Raw genomic sequence first — 26402 nt, 5'->3', positions numbered from 1 at the left:
TCTGCAACTGCAGATTGCAGAACACATCTGCAGCCCACTATCTACAATCTGGTCATTTAAAGCCACAGTCTGCAATATAATATTTCCATTCATTTTAATGAATAAAATACACCGTTTGATTTAAAATAATACTGGATGACTTAGAAATGCTTTACATTAACTCGTCATAATCCAAAAAACAAAGGCTCCATTGATTACACTGTCAAAATATGTCTACATCTGTAAACAAATGATCCAGAAACTGTCTGACACAGTTTGATCATGTTTATGAACATAACTGATGAGCAAACATGTCTCTCTGTCTGTCTCCATCTCTTTCTCTCTCTCTCTCTCTCATACCTTTTTGTCTGCTGCTACTGTACTCTGTTCCTACCAACCCCCACCTCACCTTCTTCATTCTGTAGTCCATCCAACCATAGCTATATTTGGACTTTCTTAATGTGCAGGGCCTGGGGGAACGAGTCCAAACTCTAAAATGCTACAGTCGCGGTGGAATTCAGAATGAACATTTAGTCCAACAAAGATGGCCACAGAGGCATGAGCGTATTTACATTTGGCACAGTTAGCCTCGTAGTGACTGAGTTACTCGTACTATGAGTCTCAGCATTTTAACAAGAGAGAGTTTCCATTCTGAGGTTTTGCCTTGCCACCCTAATTTTAGGCATTTTTCTGTGTTATACCCCCACTTCCTGTTTCAGTTCCAAGGTTCCTTAGAACTTGAGGGTTGTGCTACGGCTCTCCTGTTAGATGCCATAAGCTTGACGACTCAGAGACATCAGTCAAGGGGGGGGGGGGGGGAGACTAGCTGGACCATATCAGGAAAGAGAACTTTTTTAAGTCATGGGACGATTTCAACATTCTTAAACAACCCCTCCCACAGGACACTCACACTATACCACAATCTTTGTGGTTTGTGTCAACAGGATATCACAGGATATCTCTCTCTCTCTCTCACACACACATACACACTTGATCATGATCAGTGTGATCTTGTGAAGGTCTTGTGACTGTGGTTTTGCTTTGGAGGGAAGGTTTAGGGTCGGTCTGTGGTTCGTTGTCTTTTGCAACATGGGCGATGGGCCAAAAAGACACATATCTTGATTTTACTGTCTCAAGTCAATCTTTAGCCATTTCACGAGCTCCACACATTCCTACCCAGGTTACACACTTCTGCTATATTGTTTAAAGGCAGTTCAAAGTTAAAATCTAACCAATCACATTATCTCTTCCTCTGCAGGTCAACTTTCCGGACGTGGAGAAAGTTGAGTGGATGAACAAGGTATGTAGTGTACACACACACACACACACACACACACACACACACACACACACACACACACAGTTTTTTTCGGGTAGTAAAAATGTATTCCCATTCAAAATCCTATTTTCCCTAACTCTTAACCTAACCCTAACCTTAACCCAAAACCCCTAATGCTAAACCTAAACCTAACCCCAAATGCTAACCCTAACTTTAATCCCAAACCCTAAACCTAACCCTTAAGCCTAAAATATCACTTTAACAAATTCAGGACATGAAAAAAAGTCCTGGCTTTTCAAAAATATGTATTGTTTTCTTACCTCGTCAGGACACTCTGGTCGTAATAATATAGGAAAACCCGTACACACACGCATGCACGCACGCACACACACACACACACACACACACACACACACACACACACACACACACACACACACACACACACACACACACACACACACACACACACACACACACACACACACAGTATTGTGGGGGCTAACCTTGTGGACACACACAATTCAGTCCCATTCAAAATCCTATTTTCCCTAACCCCTAAACCCTTACCCCAAGACACACACACACACACACACACACACACACACACACACACACACACACACACACACACACACACACACACACACACACACACACACACACACACACACACACACACACACACACACACACACACACACACACAGTATTGTGGGGGCTAACCTTGTGGACACACACAATTCAGTCCCATTCAAAATCCTATTTTCCCTAACCCCTAAACCCTTACCCCAAGACACACACACACACACACCCACACACACACACACACATACACACACACACACACACACACACACACACACACACACACACACACACACACACACACACACACACACACACACACACACACACACACACACACACACACAGTATTGTGGGGGCTAACCTTGTGGACACACACAATTCAGTCCCATTCAAAATCCTATTTTCCCTAACCCCTAAACCCTTACCCCAAGACACACACACACACACACACACACACACACACACACACACACACACACACACACACACACACACAGTTTTTTTCGGGTAGTAAAAATGTATTCCCATTCAAAATCCTATTTTCCCTAACTCTTAACCTAACCCTAACCTTAACCCAAAACCCCTAATGCTAATGCTAAACCTAAACCTAACCCCAAATGCTAACCCTAACTTTAATCCCAAACCCTAAACCTAACCCTTAAGCCTAAAATATCACTTTAACAAATTCAGGACATGAAAAAAAGTCCTGGCTTTTCAAAAATATGTATTGTTTTCTTACCTCGTCAGGACACTCTGGTCGTAATATTATAGGAAAACCCGTACACACACACACACACACACACACACACACACACACACACACACACACACACACACACACACACACACACACACACACACACACACACACACACACACACACACAGCCGTTGTGCTGGTGTGGCGATGGAGGAGCTTTGTTGTGCCTGTCCATCGTTGCCCTGGGTTGCGGTGTGTGTCTACATTCTGCCTCTGGCAGCGCTCCACTCCCTCCATTAGTACCCATCATCCTCTAGTAAGAGTCAGAGGGGAGTGTAACGGTTCCCCCTGACAACACACACACACACACACACACACACACACACACACACACACACACACACTAAACCCTCTGCAGCAGCCACAGCAGTGAGCCTCCCTCCCATCTCCATCTACGCTGAGTGCCAGCAGCAGCTTCAGCGAGGATGACGGTGATGTGATTATCAATAAACAAGGCTGCCCTTCTCACTGGGAGACATAATGAAGTCTCTATGACAAAGCACGTATTGTTGGGGAGTGATCTGCTCGGCTTATCGTTCACAAGCAACAACCAGGGCTGCTCCAGGCTAGCTGCCTGGCTGACACCCACCACGTGCTCTGACTGCGTAGGGGCCTCCTTCCCAGCCTCTTTCTCTGCCTGGCAGGCTGCAACTACAGAATCCTGGATTAATGAGCAGGATTTTCACCAATAGATACCTCGTTGGTGAGGATAGTCTTTGAGCGCGTAGTCTCTCTTGACAGACTCTTAACATATTGAGTAGCTCAGTGCTCACTGCATTTGCTGGGTTCCGGGAGTAGTGAGCGAGCACACACCGTATCACTGAGATCATGGCTGTGCCCCAAACGGCACCCTATTCCTTATTTAGTGCACCACTTTTGACCAGGACCCGTAGGGAGTAGGGTGCCATTTGGGACGCTACCCCAGACAAATAGACAGGGCCCGGGGGAAGGTCAGCGTCAAAGGCAATGGCTTGGCAGTGAGATGAGAAGTATTAGTGCCACTGCCTTGTAGGGCCAATCAGAAGTTGCTACATCAATCTTTGGGCCTTGTAAATCAAATCAATATATACCCTTTGATTCTTGAAGAATATAACTTCGAAATGCCTCATGAGCTTAGCTCAACTGTCGTACCCCACTAGAACCCAAAATATTAGCTTGTAAATGTAAACAAAGCCTGAAAACATGGTTAAAACCATATGAACAAACCACATTTGATTTCATAGATGGTCTGGTCCTTGCATCCATAGCTACGTTTATGGATTTGAGAGTGGTTATATTTCTCCAGCCCCATCCTTCAGCTGTTTACCGAAATAGGGGCGGGGTCGGAGCTTTGTTATTGTTTCCACTGCTGATTGCCGCTTTAAATCTCACACACTGATTCAGAAATTAGCACCTTTTCAAGGTGACGCCAAGCTTTCGATCTCAGATGGATCTTTCCATTAATTTGCGGTATAAACAACTGCATGGCAGTATGATTTAAACAATATTACCAACAAGTGGTGACTTGCACAGTGGAACCCTACAAAAGTGAACCATCAAATGTGTAGTTGATTATTTAATTTTTTATTTCACCTTTTATTTAACCAGGTAGGCTAGTTGAGAACAAGTTCTCATTTACAACCTGGCCAAGATAATAGCAAAGCAGTGTGACACAAACAGTGGGCTAAATCAGGGTCAAGCAGTGTTTCTTGGTAGTCTTAAACACATCTACTTTGAAACAAAATGACACATTTCAAACACATGGTGATTGGCTCAAAAAAAGAAGACACCTGTACCATGTCAGATATTGAGTGGAAATGTATTACATTGTGACGTTGCATCCCAATATTACACCTTATATACATCACAGAAGACTGAATTTGTTTTACTGTTTGACACAGAAACACTACATTTTTGGCAGATTAAAAAAGAAAAAAAAAGAATGTTTATTAATGATGAAATTATGAAAAATATGAATATAATACCACCCATAAGGTCACTAGGTCATTTGACTGTAGGGCATCGGCTTTTGTGTTTCCGTCATGTGAAGAGCCTCTCGACCAGATGTGTGGTTATCGTTTCCTGTAGTGTAAGTGGATATGTGATACAGGGGAGGGGACATCATGCTCTAAGGTTGTGAAATCTTTCACTATCAGGTCCTCTTTCTGCGTTTGCAGATGCTGTCAATTATAAGGGATGTGTACATGACATGTCCTTTTTGGTTGGCCAGTAGAGTTAATCAGTTGTTATCGAACCTACTATCTGTGACTTCAAATGGGATTCTACAACGTAAATATGAATGAATATGGCATAGCATATGTTGACCGAATGAGCTTTGGCAAGCAAGCTAATGCAGATCGTATATTCTCGATACATTTTACATTCAATATTCAGTGAAATCGCCTGCGAGCACTGCAGTCCTTGGAAAATTACAAAGGTGTCCTTGAAGCGTGGGCAATCGATGATGAAGGAAGATCAAAGGAAGATCTCATGTATATTTATTAGGTTGTAAACACACAGTGAGAAGCATGACTACATCCCCCTTCCACCCTCTCACTATCTCCCTCTCACTATCTCTCCTCTATCTCTACCTCTCTCTACCTCTCTCTCTCTCTCTCTCTCTCTCTCTGTCTCCCTCTCTGTCTCTGTCTGTCTCCCTCTCTCTCTCTCTCTCTCTCTCTCTCTCTCTCTCTCTGTCTCTGTCTCTGTCTCTCTCTCTCTCTTTCTCTCTCTCTCTCTCTCTCTGTCTCTCTCTCTGTCTCTCTCTCTCTGTCTCTCTCTCTCTTTCTCTCTCCTGTAGATTCTGCAGCAGGCGTGGCCGTTCGTGGGCCAGTATCTGGAGAAGTTACTGGTCGAAACCATTGCTCCAGTCATACGTGCATCCAACACCCACCTACAGACCCTCAGCTTCACCAAAGTCAACCTAGGGGACAAGGTACAAGGGCCCCGGCCTGCATATAACACCATGTCACTACTGTATAGTAGGCCCCCAGAGCCAAGTCATTTATAGAGATGTATACCCTGTCATTATACAAAGGAAGATGGACAGGTTCATTCGGACACTAATGACCATACAGAACACTTCCACACAAACAAATCACTTCTTATTAGCACCAGACTTCCTCCCCAATAGCCTGCAGACGAGGTCACCTTATACACGGCATCTTGCAGTAAACACAATCTATGTTGTGGACTTTCTATGCTCATGATAACACAATATGATGTGTGTGTTTTTTTTTGTCGCAGGCCCTGAAGGTTGTGGGAGTGAAGGCTCACACGGAGCACAACAAGCGGCAGGTCTTACTGGATCTGTACATTAGGTACGCAGCCGCCGCCGCACGTGTGGCTGCCCTCACCATCCTCTGTGATGAAGAGCACGTCCATTGTCTATAGCAGCAGCAGAAGCTTGACACTTACATCATTTCCCTGTTCTCCCCCCTGACTCCTCCCCTCTCTCCTTTCTCCAGCTATGCGGGTGATGTGGAGATCAATGTGGAGATCAAAAAGTACTTTTGCAAAGCAGGAGTGAAAGGGGTACAGGTAAAGAGAGAAGGAACAGCGTGGCTGGGGATTTGGTGGGAGTTCAGTACATGAGACTGCTAACCTGTGTCATTCTCTCTCTTTCGGTTTCTGTCGCTCTCTAATTATTTCCCTCATTATCTCTTTTCCTCCTCTTCGCCCCCGTCTCTCCCCCTCCCCGTCTCTCCACCCTCCCCGTCTCTCCCCGTCTCTCCCCCTCCCCGTCTCTCCCCGTCTCTCCCCCTCCCCGTCTCTCCCCCTCCCCCGTCTCTCCCCGTCTCTCCCCCCTCCCTGTCTCTCCCCCTCCCCGTCTCTCCCCCTCCCCCGTCTCTCCCCGTCTCTCCCCGTCTCTCCCCCTCCCTGTTTCTCCCCCTCCCCGTCTCTCACCCTCCCCGTCCCTCCCCGTCTCTCCCCCTCCCCGTCTCTCCCCCTTCCCCGTCTCTCCCCCTCCCCGTCTCTCCCCCTCCCCCGTCCCTCCCCCTCCCCCGTCTCTGTAGCTACATGGAATGTTGAGGGTTATTCTGGAGCCCCTGATTGGAGACGTTCCTTTGGTGGGAGCCGTCACCATGTTCTTCATACGCAGGCCTGTGAGTCTCTGTTACCAATCGCTTCATTCCTTCACCCGTCCGTCCACACATACATCCATTCATTCATTTGGTGCAGCATCTTCTGAAGTTGACTCTCTTTAACTACATCTGCCTTCGCAGAAGCTGGACATCAACTGGACTGGGCTGACCAACTTGCTGGATATCCCTGGACTCAAGTGAGTGAGAGGGCTCTTTCTGGCTTTCTCAAAGGACCACTTATATGGCATTGTTGTTTGCGGTGTGTTTAATCTTTGTGTCACCTCAGGGGGAAGTAGCCTGGTCCCCAATCTGTTTGTACTGTCTTGCCAAACTACGGTCATTGTCATTGGCCATTGTCAATGACTGTAGTTGTAGCACATTTTTACTAGGACACTGTCAGTGTCCCTGATCACATTGTGTGTGGATAAGACATGTAGCTAATTGTCTGATATTGCAATTAAATCATTAATTGTCAGTGATGTTGTAGTTAACTTTAGTTTGCTAACATCATATATCAAAGATTCCTGGCAACACTTTTAATGATTCTTATTTAATTGTATTCACTGAACTGAGAAATCACATTTAGCTAAAAAATGATTTCAAGGTCCCCTGCCTCAACCACGTGCTTACTCAACGGGTGCCAGTTGGTTGGTCCTGTCGTCTATTACCCAGAGCCCGTAAAGCGTCTCGTAGTAGGAGTGCTAACTTAGGATCAGGTTCCCTCTGTCCATATTATATTGACTTATTATGAGCTAAACTGCAAAACTGATCCTAGATCAGCACTCCTACTCTGAGACCCTTTGTGCATACGTGCCAAGATATCATGTTTGATGCATGTTCATGTTGTCAGCAGTAGTGTATATAGTCTTTGTCTATTTGTTTGTTTCCCCATCTCTGTGTGTCCCCAACGCCACCCTTGCATTCATTTGCAGTGCCATGTCGGACACTAAGATAATGGATGCTATAGCCTCGTACCTGGTCCTCCCCAACCGCCTCACTATCCCCCTGGTGGCCGACCTGCACGTTGCGCAGCTCCGCTCCCCTCTCCCACGGGTAACACCACTGAAATACTCAATCACCTGTCCTGGAGAGTCACAGACTCCGACTGACTGAAGCATTTACCAAACACAACAGATTGACTGACCCTACTTGTTTGATTGACATAGACAAACACCGATTGTAACTGAGACATATGACTGTAGGAGTTCACAGCCATGTCTCCGGGCAAAGCTGCAGAATGTGGAACCAGTGGACGGCGAAAGGCTGACTCTGTGTTAATCATGCCTCTCTGTCGGCCTGTCAGGGAGTGGTGCGAATCCACCTGCTGGAGGCTGAGGAGCTGACAGCCAAGGACACGGTCATTAAGGGGATAATAGACGGGAAGTCTGACCCGTACGCTGTGCTACGTGTGGGAACCCAGACCTTCACATCACACACCGTGGACAGCAACCTCAACCCACAGTGGAGAGAGATGTATGAGGTGAGGCAGAGAGAGAGAGAGATGTTTGAGGTGACAAGAGCGGAGAGAGAGAGAGAGAGATGTTTGAGGTGACGAGCGGAAGGAGAGAGAGATGTTTGAGGTGACAAGAGCGGAGAGAGAGAGAGATGTTTGAGGTGACGAGCGGAAGGAGAGAGATGCTTGAGGTGACGAGAGGAAAGAGAGAGAGAGAGAGAGAGAGAGAAGAGTGAGAGAGAAGACAGATGTAGGAGGTGAGAGGGGGGGACTGATACATTACTGTCTAAAGATGAATATTCACCGTTCCGAGGCGCACAGCTGGGATAGTTCTCCAACCAATTATTACAGAGATGTGAGAGCGGGGAGAATAAATGGAATGTAGCACCACAGACTGTCTAAAGCTGAATTCATCACTCAGAGCTGCCGCAGAGCGTTGCTGGTCCCGCAGCTCATTATTAGTTATTGCATATTTATGAGCCTTGTTAAATGTGTCTGTTATTGAGGTGGGGCTTGCAGCTGGGAACCCGGTGAAAGACCAACCGAACAAGTCAAAATAGTTACAGTAGATCCTCCTTACTTCAAGCCCCTTTCAAGACAACTCAGGAGGACATTGCAAATGGTCAGCAAAATGAAAATATGAAATTGGAACACAACAACACTGCACATAGGATGATTTCTATATTATTGTAACAGTGTTGAACTTGAGAAAGGAGACCTCCCACGGGTTGAAAGCTGGTTTCCACGTCATTTCAGCAGCAACGTTCAGTGTGACGTTGAATCAGCGTGGGAAACTGATTTGGATTTGCTAAAAGTAATCAACGTAAGGGAATTTTCCGAAATCGAAACTAAATCCAATGATATGGTGACACTTCTGCTCGGTTTCACGTTGAATTCATGTTAGTCGACAACTCGACCCAATGAAAATCAAAACTAGACGTTGAAATGACGTCTGTGCCCAGTGGGTTGACATTCACTGCTTGTACAGCGCCATTGTAAACACCTTTCTCCCTGTAGTGACCTGATTGTAGCTCTGAGCGTGACATCTGTCTTAGGCCTCGGTCCCTTAAGAGTGGAGTCCTTGTCCCTCCACCACCTGCAGCCTGCTATGAGAGAGAATGTGGCATGTCGCAGTGCCCTTGATTTGTTTAATCTGCTTCTCTCTGCAGAATCCCACAAAAAAACAAAAAAACGAGGCCTGCCTCCATATTGCAGAAATACCACTTCAGTGAACCACCCAGAAATATTTACAGTGGTAGGAGCAGATGGGCACCCTATTCCCTAAATAGTGCACTCCCTCTCCGTGTGTTTTGACCATAAGGGTTGTTCCCTCAGGCAGCGTATTCTGCTTTGTGCAGCAAAGACAAGGGGAAGCTCTGGCCTTGGTTTCTATAGAGAAATGAACAGCCTTGCACAACGTGCAGAGTATGTCTGATGGCATGGACTTCAGGGCTGTTGAGAGAAACACGGGGGCCTTATATTTGCTGCCATATAGCTTTGCAATAATGTAGTTATCAAACATGGGACCTTTCTGGATCATTTTCAATTCATCCTATTCGCATGTGTCTGTCACCTTGTATTTTTAAAGAAATTACATTCTTTAGTAACCAACTCCATCGAAGGACAAATATATTTGTATTTTATATATATTTTTTTACAGCTTTTCTTTCTACGTATACATTCAGTCTGTCGTGTTGTTTGCTGTTACTGTTGCTACGGTGTCATCTGGTGTTGTTTTTTGTGTGTGTGTGTGTGTGTGTCAGGTGATTGTCCATGAAGTGCCTGGTCAGGAGTTGGAGGTGGAAGTGTTTGATAAAGACCAGAACCAGGATGACTTCCTGGGCAGGTAGCATCATCATCATTCCCTCGCGGTTTCTCTGTGTTTCTCTGTAACACCATCTCCATTGCGGTTACAAATGCACTTGTGCTATGTTGTAATGCGCTGAAGATGGAACGGAGATATACATGTTCCTCCTTCTCTTCCGTTCTCTCTCTCTCTCTCTCTCTCTCTCTCTCTCTCTCTCTCTCTCTGTCTCTCTCTCTCTCTCTCTCTCTCTCTCTCTCTCTCTCTCTCTCTCTCTCTCTCTCTCAGGGTCAAGATGGATCTAGATATCGTACACAAGGCCAGAGTTTTAGATGAGGTGAGTTGCAAGTACTAATGGCTATATGCTTTAGTTTTCCATCTTATTTAGTTGATATTGAAAGAACGCCTGACATGTCACAGATAGTACAGGTTCAGTAAAAAGTCTTTTACTTTCACTATTTTAGAAGTAGCTCCAGTCAATGAGATTTTTAACTGAGGTTTACTGTGTATATCTCTCTCTACCAGCTATTGTCTGTATCTCTTTTAACTGAGGTATACTGTGTATATCTCTCTCTACCAGCTATTGTCTGTATCTCTTTTAACTGAGGTATACTGTGTATATCTCTCTCTACCAGCTATTGTCTGTATCTCTTTTAACTGAGGTATACTGTGTATATCTCTCTCTACCAGCTATTGTCTGTATCTCTTTTAACTGAGGTATACTGTGTATATCTCTCTCTACCAGCTATTGTCCGTATCTCTTTTAACTGAGGTATACTGTGTATATCTCTCTCTACCAGCTATTGTCTGTATCTCTTTTAACTGAGGTATACTGTGTATATCTCTCTCTACCAGCTATTGTCCGTATCTCTTTTAACTGAGGTTTACTGTGTATATCTCTCTCTACCAGCTATTGTCCGTATCTCTTTTAACTGAGGTTTACTGTGTATATCTCTCTCTACCAGCTATTGTCCGTATCTCTTTTAACTGAGGTATACTGTGTATATCTCTCTCTACCAGCTATTGTCCGTATCTCTTTTAACTGAGGTTTACTGTGTATATCTCTCTCTACCAGCTATTGTCCGTATCTCGTATAAGATAGTAAAAGCTGGAATGAGTTGGAATTAAGGCTACCCTTAAGACACGGCTGTAGACTGAATTACGGTTGAATCTGGTAATCCCGTCTAAGCAGCAGGTGTCATGCAGACCCTGTGTGCCTCCCACCTTCTGATCTCCTTCTGGCTCCCTGGGCTCACCACCATCTCACTAGAATAACGTGACCCCCCCCCCCCCCTAGTGTTTGAATTGTGCCAGTGCACGCCAGTACAGAGAATCTCCACCTGATATTGTCTACTGCTCAAGTACCGGCTATTCTAGAATATTCGCTGTAAACACCGGTACTTTAAAATGTAAATGATTTCCACCACCTAGAATGAGAATCTTTTGTCATTCCACCTCAAGCACCCCCCTCTTAATTGGTTCAGTCTGAAGTTCTCTTTAAACGCCCCCCTCTCTTTCTCTGCTAGTGGTTTAGTCTGAAGGATGTACCATCTGGCAGTGTTCACCTCCGTCTGGAGTGGCTCTCTCTGCTGTCCTCTGCTGACCGACTCAATGAGGTGCCCACTACACTACATCACTGTATCACTACTAATGTTCCCATGGTCAAATAAAATGCTTGAATGGTTTTGGCCAGACTCCCCTCACAGTTTTAGAATAAGGAGTGCTTGTGATGTAGTTTGCGACGTGTAAACCTTGCCATTGCAAGTTGGATAGAAATCTCATTGCGCCTTCAGCATTTAAACTGTAGTCAATGGCAATGGACCACTAAAGCCCTGTGTTCCCCTGTGATCAGGTTATCCAGAGGAACCAGAATATGACCTGTAAGACAGCAGACCCTCCTTCGGCAGCCATCCTGGCTGTCTACCTGGACCGGGCTCAAGACCTGCCTGTGAGTACAGACCGACTGACTGACGCTCTGGGCTGCGGTGGCGCGGGCCTTTGTCTATTCTGACCCCCATTTAGCTGTGACAATAGCAAAAGCTTCTCTTCGTTATGACCCCTGTGGCCGGCTGTTGGCGTGTGTCAAATCTGTATGATATGTTGTTGGGCTTCAGATGAAAAAGGGTAACAAGGACCCCAGCCCCATGGTGCAGCTGTCCGTAGAAGACACAACCAAGGAGAGTAAGGTAGGAATTCACCCCCATAGACCCTCAGAAGGTCTTAATTACTATGGTGTCCATTTGCCTTAAGTGCTAGGTTAGTGTATTTCTCTCATGGTCCATCACCTTCTATCCTCTCCCCTATGGTTCCTAGACTTGTTATCTTACCACTGACCCAGTGTGGGAAGTTGCCTTCACATTCTACATCCAGGACCCTCGCAAACAGGAAATTTCTATTCAGGTGATAAGAGATCCACAAGCCTATTTTTCTCTCTGTCAATCTGTCTTCCTCTATTCCTCTGTCTCTCGTAATATTGACTTAACGGTCACAGTGGTTACGAGTGGATCCTCGTTTACTGCAGATGTCACAGACACACACCACTGTTGTAGAATATCAATCCTTATCCGCCCTTATCCACCTGTCAATCATATCCACACATCTTTTACCTCCTCCTCATCTGCCTCTCCTCCTCCTCCTCCTCCCCGTCCCTCCTCCTCCTCCTCCCTCCAGGTGAAGGATGATGACCGGGCTCTGTCTCTTGGCAGTCTGTCCATCCCTCTGTCCCGTCTGCTGGCTAGTCCTGACCTCAGCATGGACCAGTGGTTTCAGCTGGACAACTCTGGCCAGGCCAGCCGCATCTATATCAACGCTGTTCTGAGGGTGGGTGGGGAGCATGCACACAAATGCAGGAAAGCACGCACAGGAAGCACAGCGCACACACACAGAAAACACACACAGGCACTCGCAGCATGCAAACACACACGCGTGCATGCAGACATGATTACACACACATATATACACACACACACCTACAAACACACACGCGTGCATGCAGGCATGAGTACCCACACATATATACACACACACACCTACAAACACACACACACATGGAACACACACACGCACACAGTGATGCCATGGCATAACCTGTCCTAAAATGTATATCTCCGACTAAGTATCTCCCTCTCTTCTCTCTCCTGATATAGGTGCTGTATTTAAATGAGGATGCTTCTCCTACCAGCCCCGTATCTCCTCACCCCCTAAGCCCAGGGTCAGGCCACGGAGATGGGGGTATCTCATCAGAGGTGGCCCCTGGGGGAGTGAGTGGAGCCCCCAAACCTGTACCCACCCGACCCCAGCAGACCACCCCTGACTCGGACTTTGCTAGTGAGGTGAGTCCGCTACCGACACACACACACACACACACACACACACACACACACACACACACACACACACACACACACACACACACACACACACACACACACACACACACACACACTGACTTCCACTACAGCTTGTGTGTTCACTGATGACTGTATAATCTGATGCGGGATGCACACAGTCTGCCACAGACGGAGAACACAAAGGCCTGTCCCGTTGAGGCCGGAGCAGGCCTGGTCATATGTCTTCTTTGTGGCTTCGCCAGGCGACGTTCAGTCGTTTTTTTTTCATCGGCCAACAGCACTCCCTGTGGCAGAGGCCGCGCCAATTGGAAGGGTCGCAGCAACATGTCTGGGGGGGAGGCAACTCCTAGACACACTCCTATAGGGATGTCTTCGTTTGGTCCTTTAGCCTGCTTTTTTTCTGGCCACCTGCAGAGCGACGTCCCAGTTGTAGCTGTCCGTACAGCGTCTTTCTTAACAGGCGGTCCTCTGGCATCCGATGGAATGGCCGAGCTATCTAAGCTGGTTGCGTGTGAGGGACGCCTCAATGCTCTTCCAGTTTGGTTCCTCTGGAGGATCTCTGAGTGCGGAACACTGTCCTGCCAGGTCACGTTTAAAATGTGTTGGAGGCATTTTATGCGAAAGGACGCCAGTTGTTTTAAGTGTTGGCCGTAGACTGCCCACGTTGCATGTCCATAAAGGAGTGAAGATACACATACTGCCTGGTACACTGCAACTTTGGTGGGTAGGTGGAGGTTGCTGTTGTCGAAAACCCTTTTCCTTAGCCGTCTAAAGGAGGAGGAGGCCTGTTTGATCTGATTGTGGATATCCTGGTCGATGTTGCAGTCTTCCCGAGTGGATGCTTCCAAGGTATTTAAGGTGTGGTACAATGGCCAGGGAGGAGTCTGAGCTGTAAATGACATCGCCGAAGTCGAGGATCGGTAGGATGCTCAGTTTTACGAGGGTATGTTTGGCAGCGTGAGTGAAAGATGCTTTGTTGCGAAATAGGAAGCCGATTCTAGATTTCATTTTGGATTGGAGATGCTTAATGTGAGGTCAACATTTTTTTTGAATGGAGCATGCTTATTTAAGATGGTGAGGAATGCACTTTTAAAGAATACCCAGGCATCCTCTACTGACAGGATGAGGTCAATATCCTTCCAGGATACCCGGGCCAGGTCGATTAGAAAGGCCTGCTCGCTGAAGTGTTTTAGGGAGCGTTTGACAGTGATGAGGGTTGGTCGTTTGACCGCAGACCCATTACGGATGCAGGCAGTGATCGCTGAGATCTTGGTTGAAAACAGCAGAGGTGTATTTGGAGGGCAAGTTGGTTAGGATGATATCTATGCGGGTGCCAGTGTTTGCGGATTTGGTGTTCATTGATAATTTGTGTGAGATCGAGGGCATCAAGCTTAGATTGTAGGATGGCCGGGGTGTTAAGCAAGGACCAGTTTAGGTCACCTAGCAGCACGAGCTCTGAAGATAGATGGGGGGCAATCAGTTCACATATAGTGTCCAGGGCACAGCTGGGGGCAGAGAGTGAATTCTCTGTGTAAATATTATTACGTGATTAAACTAATCATGTAAAGTTAATTAACTAAGAAGTTGGGGCACGGAAAATGTTGATTTACAGAGCTATAATTTTCCGAATATAACTCTTCAGATATTTTAAAATCTGATCGTTTTAGTCATTCTCATTCATGTATTATTATTACCTTGTTAGTCTCGTTCCAAACGTCGTAAAATTCTTGGTTATCTGCACGAACCCCAGCATAAATTATGAATCAGCGATATACAAATTGGCTTAATTATTTATTTACTAACTAACTAAATAATCACAGAAATACATAACAAACAAACAGTAGATATTGGTTACTAACAATGATAGTAAAGTCCCTAGTGGGCTAAACCGATATGACATCTTGGTAGACAAAAGGAAAGGGGTGGGACTGAGAATTAGCGGGAAAGACCAAATGGATTCATTCCACACAGTCTAGAATTATATTAATTGAAATGCTAATCCTTTGCACATGAACGGCCGCTCATTCGAGAATAATTGCAATGTGTATATATATACGCCCGTATGTCGTTGTTGCTGGATTCCTCTGCTGGAATCCTCCATCGTCCTGTAGGGTTCATCAGAGTCTCTCTGGTTAACTTTCATTGAAGTCACAATGTCTTTCGTGGGTTTGGTGGTTAGAATGGTTACTTCAGAGTATCATTCAGAAATGTTCTCATAGATTCGATGCTTCTATGTGTTTGTCGTTATTCTCGTTCTAGGTTTACGTCATTTCTAGCTGCAGACTAGTAATTAGTGTCGTTTAGAATTTGCTCCTTCTGTAGTGAATCGATAGTCTCAGAGTTGAACCATTTCCAGACGTGTAGCCTCTCTCTCTGCATGACCAAGGGGAGAGAGTCTCTGCCAGGAATTTATGACCTGAGATAATAAAACCTAGGTTAAGAGAGAGAGGAGGGGGCGGGAGCCACGATCTACACTCAGAAAGGGTCAGGGAGGGCTCAGCCCTCCCCCCCCGAATGAGACATGAGCTCCCATTAATTCAAAGCAGTCCAACTTTGTGTGTATGTGTGTGGGGGGGTGTCTCTAATTGAACAGATTCCCCTATTTGGTTCAACCGTAATTTTGTCCTGCTATAGTGGTAAATATGAAGATAAACTCTTATTCCAGCTGGTTTAAACCAGTGACAGTTGGTTCAGGTTCTTTCAATGGCATTCATCTCTCTACTCAGCCTGTCTGCCTCTCTCTGTCTGCCTCTCTCTGTCTGTCTTGAGCTTTCCTTAGCAAACTTGCAACATTGTATCGACTGGGTCCAGCCTGCTAGGGAACTTGCAACATTGTATTGACTGGGTCCAGCCCGCTAGGGAACTTGCAACATTGTATTGACTGGGTCCAGCCCGCTAGGGAACTTGCAACATTGCATTGACTGGGTCCAGCCCGCTAGGGAACTTGCAACATTGCATTGACTGGGTCCAGCCCGCTAGGGAACTTGCAACATTGCATTGACTGGGTCCAGCCCGCTAGGGTCAACATTGTATTGACTGGGTCCAGCCCGTAGGGAACTTGCAACATTGCATTGACTGGGTCCAGCCCGCTAGGGAACTTGCAACATTGCATTGACTGGGTCCAGCCCGCTAGGGAACTTGCAACATTGTATTGACTGGGTCCAGCCCGCTAGGGCACTTGCAACATTGTATTGACTGGGTCTTGCAACATTGCATTGGGTCAGCCCGCTAGGGCACTTGCAACATTGTATTGACTGGGTCCAGCCCGCTAGGGAACTTGCAACATTGTATTGACTGGGTCCAGCCCGCTAGGGAACTTGCAACATTGTATTGACTGGGTCCAGCCCGCTAGGGAACTTGCAACATTGCATTGACTGGGTCCAGCCCGCTAGGGAACTTGCAACATTGTATTGACTGGGTCCAGCCCGCTAGGGAACTTGCAACATTGCATTGACTGGGTCCAGGCCGCTAGGGAACTTGCAACATTATCAACTGGGCCCTCAGTTTCCCGAGCAGATGAGCTCGGAACAGACACAGCTGTATTTGCATCCCGTATTTCAGCCCCTTTTCAGGTGTCCCAACTTTTTTTTTTTTTTTCAAAAAAGGGCAATTTGCAAGCAAGCCGCATCAATTAATTCAAGAGTGTAGGCCTAATGACAATCGCCGAATCACAACCATGTTTGGTGTTTTGTAAAAGATGTCTCTTTCCACGAATCAAATGGAGGGTATACGGTGTTTGGATGCTGGAATCATTTTTTGAGTGTGCGACCGTGCGCAGGTAACGTTAGCCTACTTTCTGAAGGGATATGTTTTGAGAATCAGATGACAACATCATGACTGGTTGTGTTCATGCCACATTAAAAGGTAATACATAAAAAAATAAAAAATGTGTATTTACAATAATTCCCATGCGTTTTAGGAAGCTCAAGTACGCGTTCAGATTTTATCTTTGTGGAGACTCCTGATGTTGAACACGATACACATGCACTCTCTCTCTCAATCTCTCTCTCTCTCTCTCTCTCTCTCGATCTCTCCCTCTCTGCCCCTCTCTGCTCCACTCTGCCCCTCTCTCTCCCTCTCTCTCTCTCTCTCTCTCTCTCTCTCTCTCTCTCTCTCTCGATCTCTCCCTCTCTGCTCCTCTCTCTATCTCTCCCTCTCTGCCCCTCTCTCTCTCTCTCTCTCTATCGCTTCCTCTCTGCCCCTCTCTCTCTATCTCTCCCTCTCTGCCCCTCTCTCTATCTCTCCCTCTCTGCCCCTCTCTCTATCGCTCCCTCTCTGCCCCTCTCTCTATCACTCTCTCTCTGCTCCTCTCTCTCTCTCTCTCTCTATCTCTCCCTCTCTGCCCCTCTCTCTATCGCTCCCTCTCTGCCCCTCTCTCTATCGCTCCCTCTCTGCCCCTCTCTCTCTCCCTCTCTGCCCCTCTCTCTCTCTCTGGCTCTCTCTCTCTCTCTCTCTCCCTCTCTGCCCCTCTCTCTCTATCTCTCCCTCTCTGCCCCTCTCTCTCTCCCCTCTCTGCCCCTCTCTCGCTCCCTCTCTGCCCCTCTCTCTCTCTCTCCCCTCTCTCTCTCTCGATCTCTCCCTCTCTCTCTCTCTCTCTCTCTCTCTCTCTCTCTCTATCGCTCCCTCCCCTCTCTATCGCTGCCCCTCTCTCTATCGCTCCCTCTCTGCCCCTCTCTCTATCGCTCCCTCTCTGCCCCTCTCTCTCTATCTCTCCCTCTCTGCCCCTATCTCTCTCTCTCCGTAGGGTGTGCTGCATATCCACCTGGTGGAGGCCAGTAACCTGATAGCCAAGGATAACTTCATGGGGGGCATGGTGAAGGGGAAGAGTGACCCCTACGTCAAGATCAGGGTGGGGGGAGTCACCTTCCGCAGCCACACCATCAAAGAGAACCTCAACCCCTACTGGAACGAACTCTACGAGGTAAAAAGAGCACGGTGACCAGAAAATATTGAGCAACTGGATGTCGGAAATATTTCAGTTTTAGATGAAATGAGGTTCCGGACACAGCGGATCTATGCTGTCATACAGTAAACAAGAATGATTGGATTTAATGAATGTGGAATTTAGACTCTGGGAGACATTAAGCACATGTTGTGTTGGGCTTCCTCAGATCATACTAACCCAGCTGCCTGGTCAGGAGATCCAGTTTGAGCTGTTTGATAAAGATCTGGACCAGGATGACTTCTTGGGCAGGTGAGGATCTGACCAGACGACATGTTGCCCCAAAACGACTCAGAGCCAGATGAAATACATGAATGCATTGTGTTACAGGTTCAAGTTGAACCTGCGAGACATCATCAGCTCACAGTTCACTGATGAGGTAACGTCTAACGATTCACCATAAATGACTGTTTTTATGACAGATTTAGCTGTGTTTGCTACAGTGGTAGAGCTATGCCTCCAACAATATGTGTGTCATACAGTATTGCAATGATACTCTCATAGTCTGATAGTGGTGGTCTGGTAATCTGTAGTAATGGTAATCTGTGATAGTGGTAATCTGTTTCTATCACAGTGGTACACTCTGAATGACGTGAAGTCAGGTCGGGTTCACCTGATCATGGAGTGGCTCCCCAGGCTCTCAGAGTCCGCCAGACTAGACCAGGTTAGCTCTCTCTCTGTCTCTCTCTGTCTCTCTGTCTGTGTGTGTGTGTGTGTGTGTGTGTATGCTCTACCAGTGTCTGGTCCTAACTGTGTATTATAATTCTGAACCCTCCAGATCCTTCAGTTCCAGGCCGAGCAGCAGTACCAGAACAAGGCAGTGCCGTCGGCTGCTGTGCTGTTTGTGTATGTGGAGAGAGCACACAGCCTGCCGGTGAGACCAGGGGCCCGCTGCCCTGCTGTGTGCTCTCATGCTGCTGCGGTTGTTGTTGTTGTTGTCATGTGACTATATGTAGTCCACAATACTTCCTCAGTGTTTATATACAACAAGACTTCTTTTGGTTTGTACATTTGTTATATATGTACATTTGGCGACGTAGATTCTGCCGCAGTCCTTTCATTTCTTTTATACACTAATCTTTTTTCCTTCTTTTTTTTTCTCCATGTTCGCAGTTGAAGAAGAACGGAAAAGAGCCAAAAGTGGGGGCGGAGATTCTGCTGAAGGCCATGTCATACAAGACCAAGGTAACGCTTCCTCTTTTAAGTCTTCTTGACTCCTGCTCTATTTGCATACTGTATATGCTTACTAGAGAAACCAAAGTATGGGCAATTTATTTGTATCTTTTTTGGTTTCTCCATCCATCTCTTTTTCCAAGGTGTGCGAGCGCTCTACGTCTCCTCGGTGGGATGAAGCTTTCCACTTCCTGGTTCGTGACCCTAAAGAGGAACTTCTTATAGTGAAGGTGAGAAGAAAGGGTCCGCAAAGGGTTGAAAAGTACACATTTGTTTTTCTGTTTGAACGGGGCCTAAGAGGGCTGATAACGCTGTTAGCACGTTTTCATACAGAGATGATACCTATTGAAAGCCATTTTAATGGACCCAGTCAATGCTGGGAGAATGACTGGTGACCTTGGGAGTGATGGTGGACAACGGGAGTAGGGGACTTCATGTTACCTCTGATCATTGGGGGAGTGCATGTGTTCATGTTTTTCTATCCCTCTGTGCTATAGTTGTCCCACAGCTGGGGCCAGGCCCTGGGCACGGTGGTACTACCACTGAGAGAGGTTCTGTCAGAGCAGGGCCTGGTGCTGGACCGATGGCTGAGTCTGGACGGGGCCCTCCCTGAGAGCCAGATACTACTGAGGGCCACACTCAAGGTAAACTCAAAGTAAACAGACACTCTGTGCACCAGACTCACCACTGTCCAGACCTGGGTTCAAATAGTATTTGTTTTTCTCTCAAATGCGTTATCTGTGCTAGATTGAGCTTGTCTGGCACCACGGAACCAATGGAACAGTCCCTAAAGTTTAAACTCTACCCATCTGGCATTTCAGACAGGCTCAATTAAACACTCAAAAGTATTTGAAAGAAAACATACTATTTGAACCCATGTCTGACTCATACACCCACTCTCTATACCAAACAAACTCAGCACTGTCACATGATTTTCATACCCAGAGACTCACAAACTCCCCCACTTGTCCCATGACTATTCCTCCAAAACAACACGATTGCATGAATGATCCAGTTCAGACAGTGCCCCTAAGGCATTGTCTATGATCGCATTTGCTCTGAACCCCCTCTTTCTACATTAACGTCATCATGTGTGCTCTTAATACCTTCTATCCTGATAATCATTTTACTGTCTCTTTCTCATAAATGTCATATTATATCTGTTTTTCTAAAGCATGTTGAGACCGTGTGTGAAATGACTTTTTTTAAATTTTTTAATTTTATTTTTTTATGGAATAAACCGAAGCTTGAAACTTGAGAGGAATATTAAATGGCCTTTTGTCTTGCAGATCTTGGACACCCAGCTGGCAGTGTGTCGCAGTGATGGTACTAGGGAGGGCAGTGAGGACAGAGACCATGTCATCCACAGACGGGACACTGAACCAAACCTACGACACAGATCACCGCTCTCTCAACTGTGAGTCATTCCAAAGCTCACAAGGACATCAATGTCCCATTGTTTTTCCGGTCACATTACAGTATAGTACAGTGAGGACTGAGGAATCATGTCCAGCAGAAATAACACTTTTCTGTCGTTTAAAAAGGACCATGTATCTGTAATCAAACAGCATAATTAGGGCCAGGAATGGGACCTGAACTCGTGACCTGACCAGGAAAAACTCTGGGCCTAGTCGTAATGAAGGAATGAGTACATTTTATAATCCATGTAAACTGTAACCGTGGGAGATTCTTCTATTGGGCAAAAGTCGGTCTTGGCCTCGACTCCTCCGGCCTCCTCTCCACCGTGACCCGCAAACCATTAAGTGGTCACCATATGAAGGAGCTGTGTCAATTTGTTAATAGGCGGTTGCTCCTCTCCTCGGTTGCCTCCTCTCCTCGGTTGCCTCCTCTCCTCGGTTGCTCCTCTCCTCGGTTGCCTCCTCTCCTCGGTTGCCTCCTCTCCTCGGTTGCCTCCTCCGGCATAGGATACTGAGGTGTATACTACAGGAGTCCTACTGCAAGAGGTTGGACATTTGCCACAAACCCTTTGAAAGTCAAAGTGTTTTTTATATGCATTCCTTTTATCTATAGAATTTTGTGATCATTTTACATAGATTTTGTGATTCCTCCTCTGTAAACGTCATTTGCCAGAGTCTGTCATAAAAGCGCATTTGTTTCCACATTTCCTCCCCTCGCCTCCTCCCCTCAATTACCTTTGACCTTTTTCAAAAGGATGCGAGGAGAGGACGGAGGAGAGGACGCGAGGAGTCGAGCAAAACCAATTGAGATTCTCCCCCTGTCTACCTGTGTCTCCTCGCTCAGAGGTGATCAGAGCCCCGGCCAGGTGAAGCTGCAAATTGGCTACTCAATAGAGGAGAACCGGCTGTTCATCACCGTCCTTTCCTGCAGGTTTGTCCCAAACTACAATACCCATAATGCATTGTGTATCACTGTACCTTGCCTGCAGGTCTGTCCTGAACCACACTGGCACGGACCGACTGGCTGGTGGTGTATACTCACTAGACCTATAACCTTAATTTTCTATCTATGTTGTGTGCGTTTAAATGTTTTATTTTATTTATGATGAAGCCATTCTTTTATTGTATTTGAATGAATTAATGCATAAATCAACTTAAAAGAGGGGGGGAAAGCGAGCCCTAATGCATTTGCTAAGGAAAATAATCCCGCAGCAACAGGAAATTGTGAATTATTATGTGGATTATAATTTATGGACATTCTTGTAAGACAATGATAAAAAGATTTGTAAGGGAAATGACCAACATCAGAAGCTTTTTTAAAATCTCAAATACACTACAAGTTTAACATGTCCTGCATTGCAGGGAAGTTCTCCTGCAACAGGGGGATCAAATTGAGATCCTACATCTGTATGGAGCCAGTGAACATTGTGCTGTACAGTGTCCACATGCAGTTAGTCACCCGGTTTGTGCTCTGTTTGCCTTTAGGGGCCTGCCAGCTTGTGGGTCTGCTAAGGACGGGTCCGATCCCTATGTCTCCTTCATCCTTCTGCCAGACAAGAACAGGATCACCAAGAGAAAGACCAACACCAAGAAAAGAGACCTCAATCCTGAGTTCAATGAGAGGTGAGACAGATGGGGACATCGGGAGACAGAGGGAATGTGTAGGGACAGGAGTTTTCATGACCATGTTTATTTTTAATTTTTTAATTTGACCTTTAACTAGGCAAGTCAGTTAAGAACAAATTCTTATTTTCAATGACAGCCTAGGAACTTGTTCAGGGGCAAAATGACAGATTTTTACCTTGTCAGCTCGGGGATTCAATCTTGCTATCTTTCGCTTACAAGTCCAATGCTCTAACCACTAGGCTACCAGCCGCCCCAGAGTTACCTTAACTAGGGCCCAGAGTTATTCCTGCTGTCTTTGTGTAATTGTATCCGGTTTGCATTTTTGTCTGAAGTCCTAACTCTATACATGGATAAAGATTTTTTTTAAGTCCTCATCAATCTACACACAATAACCCATAATGACAAAGCGAATAGTAAAAAAATTTTTTTTTGCAAAAATATTAAATACAAAAAACAAACCTTTATTTTCATAAATATTTGCTATGAGACTCGAAATTGAGCTCAGGTGCATCATGCTTCCATTGATCATCCTTGAGATGTTTCTACAACTTGATTGGAGTCCACCTGTGGTAAATACAATTGATTGGACACGATTTGGAAAGGCACACACCTGTCTATATAAGGTCCCACAGTTGACAGTGCATGTCAGAGAAAAAAACCAAGCCACGAGGACGAAGGAATTGTCCATAGAGCCCCGAGATTGTGACGAGGAACAGCTCTGGAGAAGGGTACCAACAGATTTCTGCAGCATTGAAGGCCCCCAAGAACACAGTTGCTTCCATCGTTCTTAAATGGAAAAAGTTCGGAACCACCAAGTTTCTTCTTCGAGCTTGCTACCCGGCCAAACTGAGCAATCAAGAACCCGATGGTCACTCTGACAGAGCTCCAGAGTTTCTCTGTGGAGATGGGAGAACCTTCCAGAAGGACAACCATCTCTGCAGCACTCCACCAATCAGACCTGTATGGTAGAGCCAGACGGAAGCCACTCATCAGAAAAAGGCACATGACAGCCCGCTTGGAGTTTGCCAAATGGCACCTAAAGGACTCAGATCATGAGAAAAAAGATTCTCTGGTATGATGAAACCAAGATTGAATTCTTTGGCCTGAATGCCAAGTATCACGTCTGAATGCCAAGGATCTCAGACTTTCCGAAGGCACTGTATATCAAACTAGCAGCTCCACAGTAGGGAGTTATGTACTATCCCTGTATCTGCCAGGGATAGGACATATTCTATGTCTTTTCCTTTTTCTGTGTGTGCAGGTTTGACTTCGACTTCTCTCTGGAAGAGTCCATGCAGAGAAGACTGGACCTGACTGTCAAAAACAACGTCTCCTTCATGAGCCGGGAGAGAGAGCTCATTGGAAAGGTAAGCTACTGTAGGCTATCTAATTACACACACAAACATACTGTATACAACACAATGCTGCCTTGGCATGTGAACCGACTGTGTGGCTCAGTCGGTAGAGCATGGCGCTTGCAACGCCAAGCGTCGTGGGTTCGATTCCTGCTGGGGCCACCCATATGTAAAAGTAGTGGCCCCAGCCGACTTGTAAGTCGCTTTGGACAAAAGTGTCTGCTAAATGGGATATATTATTATTTATTATTATTAATGATCTCTGTCCTGGTTTATAAGCACATTTTTTGAGGTGACCTCTGACCTGTGTTTTTTTGTTGTTGTTGTGTTTAGTTACAGCTGGATTTGGATCAGATGGACCTGAAGAGTGGCAATGCACAATGGTAGGTGCCATCCCATGTGTTACCTCTTCTATATTCATTCATGTACACTCCATATTACCTTGATTGATAAGCTACCTATTTGTTACTGTTTCAGGTACGATTTGGTAGAGGAAACCAATTAGATGAGAGGAGGGCCTCGCTTTCCCACAGTGCAATGTTCCTTTTACTATCACTTCTTCAGTTTGTTTTTATATTTTTATTCAGCTTATGAGCCCTGGGGCCACCACTGAAGAATTGCTTACATTGCATATCATCCCAACAATACCCCAATTCATCTGTAAATTGAATTCCTCCAATCAATGACAGATTTGGTCTGTGTTACTACTGTGCTATGAAGGCTCTGGAAAGAGAGAATTCCTAATTCCAGAGTCATGAGAACATTTTTATTTAAGATTGTTTGACTGAATAGATATTTGATATGAAAGCAACTATGAAATATACACTGAGTGCACAAAACATGAAGAATACCTTCCAACTATTGAGTTGCACCCCCCCATTTTGCCCTCGGAATAGCCTAAATTTGTCAGGGGCATGGACTAGAAGGTGTTGAAAGCGTTCCACAGGGATGCTGGCCCAGGTTGACTTTTATGCTTCCCTCAGCTGTCAAGTTGGCTGGATGTGTTTTGGGTGGTGGACCATTCTTGATACACACGGGAAACGGTTGAGTGGAAAAACCCAGCGACATCGCACTCCTTGACACAAACTGGTGCGCCTGGCACCTACTACTATACCCCGTTCAAAGGAAATGAAATATTTGTCTTGCCCATTCACCCTCTGAATGGCACACATACACAAGCCATGTCTCAATTGTCTTAAGGCTTAATGTCCCCTTCATGTACACTGAATGAAGTGGATTTAACAAGTGACATCAATAAGGGATCATAGCTTTCAGCTGGATTCACCTAGTCAGTCTGTGAAGGAAAGAGCAGGTGTCCTTCATGTTTTGTACATCAGTGTATGTTACCAAAGCACTTAAATTGTATTAAGTCACAAAAGGCATTTAGCTTCAATCACATTGATGTTTTTGATGTCTCTTTTAATGTTTGATTATGTATTTTTGTCAACCCCAGAGCACCACAAAAAAAAAAAAAAAAATCCGGAACGGTTTCAACTTTTAAGTGTTTAGAGTTGTTCTAACCGGTTAAGTTATGATCTACTCCAAAAAGGAATTGTTCTCAGAGTAATTTTTTTCATTTTTTCATTTTGTTTTTAAGTGGTTTCATTCCAAAGATATCAACAACTTAACGTGATGACTTTACGTACCATCATTGATGTTTACAATCCAAATGAAATGGTTACTGATTCCTGCAATTATTCTTTTAGTGATGCTTTAAAGAAACAATGTTTTAACTCATCAATTCCTTCTATTATCCTGTTTTTATATGTTACATTTTTGCCTTATGTATTCCAATACTTGTGCACAATTGGTTTAACTAATGATTATATGTTAATTCTGTTCCAAATGAAGACATTTTAAATGTTTTAATCATATATATTTGTGGGTTGATTTTATAATTCAGGAGAAGTATTACGAAATGACCCAGAACATCACATTTGCCAGTGAAAATGTTACACATTCTAGCTTTACAGTATTGCAATATCCGAATCACTGTGCTTTTCTTTGATCAAGAGAACGTTGTAGCTATATAATTCATGTATGTTCACATTCCAAGGCAGCATTGTGTTGTATACAGTATGTTTGTGTGTAATTGTATGTGTTTGTAGTGCCAATAGTGACCTGGGGTCTGCTATAAGTCAGTCAATCAGAGTCATGTTACAAGTTGTTTGTTATAAAACACTTAGTCTTAGATAGTCACTTAGTCTTAGACCCTGAAAGAACACTGAGGGACCGTTTCCTAGACACAGATTCATCCGATCCTATACTAAGAAGCACGTTTAATGGAGATTCCATAGAAAGTGTTGTTTTTGTCCAGGACTAGGCTTAATTTGTGTCCAGGACACCGGCTCTGAAAGAAGCAGGCAAATTATTTGGCAAGGAAATTCCCTTCCCTCTGCTGTCATCTCACTGCTAAGGCTTGAAAATGTTATGAAATGTTTGTAGACAATATAAAGAAGTAGGGGGGGGGAGAGAAAGATGGAGACAAAAGGAGAGAGACGAAGAGAAAGACGACGGAGAGAGACGGAGAGAAAGACTGCTGCTTTAACACATTTGCCTAATCACTGAATGTCTGTGTCGTAGTTGTTTCATTAAACGTTTGCACTCGC

At 45.4% G+C, this 26402-nt stretch overlaps 1 protein-coding gene across 2 annotated transcripts in view; it reads left to right on the top strand.

Moving 5' to 3' along the window:
* The window catches only part of LOC135528472 (extended synaptotagmin-1-like), a 27177-nt gene extending 775 nt beyond the window's left edge, over window positions 1-26402 (top strand). The window contains exons 2-31 of one of the 2 annotated variants that reach the window (XM_064957579.1): window positions 1238-1279; window positions 5388-5522; window positions 5834-5907; window positions 6055-6127; window positions 6604-6693; window positions 6814-6869; window positions 7605-7725; window positions 7976-8152; window positions 9889-9971; window positions 10218-10266; window positions 11456-11545; window positions 11782-11877; window positions 12044-12115; window positions 12243-12329; window positions 12600-12749; window positions 13076-13261; window positions 18024-18200; window positions 18391-18473; window positions 18552-18600; window positions 18796-18885; window positions 19000-19095; window positions 19335-19406; window positions 19538-19624; window positions 19892-20038; window positions 20684-20811; window positions 21657-21743; window positions 22298-22435; window positions 23700-23805; window positions 24127-24176; window positions 24271-26402. In XM_064957579.1, coding sequence (XP_064813651.1) covers window positions 1238-1279; window positions 5388-5522; window positions 5834-5907; window positions 6055-6127; window positions 6604-6693; window positions 6814-6869; window positions 7605-7725; window positions 7976-8152; window positions 9889-9971; window positions 10218-10266; window positions 11456-11545; window positions 11782-11877; window positions 12044-12115; window positions 12243-12329; window positions 12600-12749; window positions 13076-13261; window positions 18024-18200; window positions 18391-18473; window positions 18552-18600; window positions 18796-18885; window positions 19000-19095; window positions 19335-19406; window positions 19538-19624; window positions 19892-20038; window positions 20684-20811; window positions 21657-21743; window positions 22298-22435; window positions 23700-23805; window positions 24127-24176; window positions 24271-24298 — 2919 coding nt within the window. In that variant the 3' untranslated portion in view covers window positions 24299-26402. Of the gene's footprint in view, window positions 1-1237; window positions 1280-5387; window positions 5523-5833; window positions 5908-6054; window positions 6128-6603; window positions 6694-6813; window positions 6870-7604; window positions 7726-7975; window positions 8153-9888; window positions 9972-10217; window positions 10267-11455; window positions 11546-11781; window positions 11878-12043; window positions 12116-12242; window positions 12330-12599; window positions 12750-13075; window positions 13262-18023; window positions 18201-18390; window positions 18474-18551; window positions 18601-18795; window positions 18886-18999; window positions 19096-19334; window positions 19407-19537; window positions 19625-19891; window positions 20039-20683; window positions 20812-21566; window positions 21744-22297; window positions 22436-23699; window positions 23806-24126; window positions 24177-24270 lie in introns of both variants that reach the window. The other variant, XM_064957578.1, reaches the window with a different exon arrangement.

This window comes from Oncorhynchus masou, chromosome 33 (assembly GCF_036934945.1).
Source record: "Oncorhynchus masou masou isolate Uvic2021 chromosome 33, UVic_Omas_1.1, whole genome shotgun sequence".
Lineage (NCBI taxonomy): Eukaryota > Metazoa > Chordata > Actinopteri > Salmoniformes > Salmonidae > Oncorhynchus > Oncorhynchus masou.
Note: the sequence above shows the minus strand (reverse complement) of the source record. Positions and strands in the feature narration are given on the sequence as shown.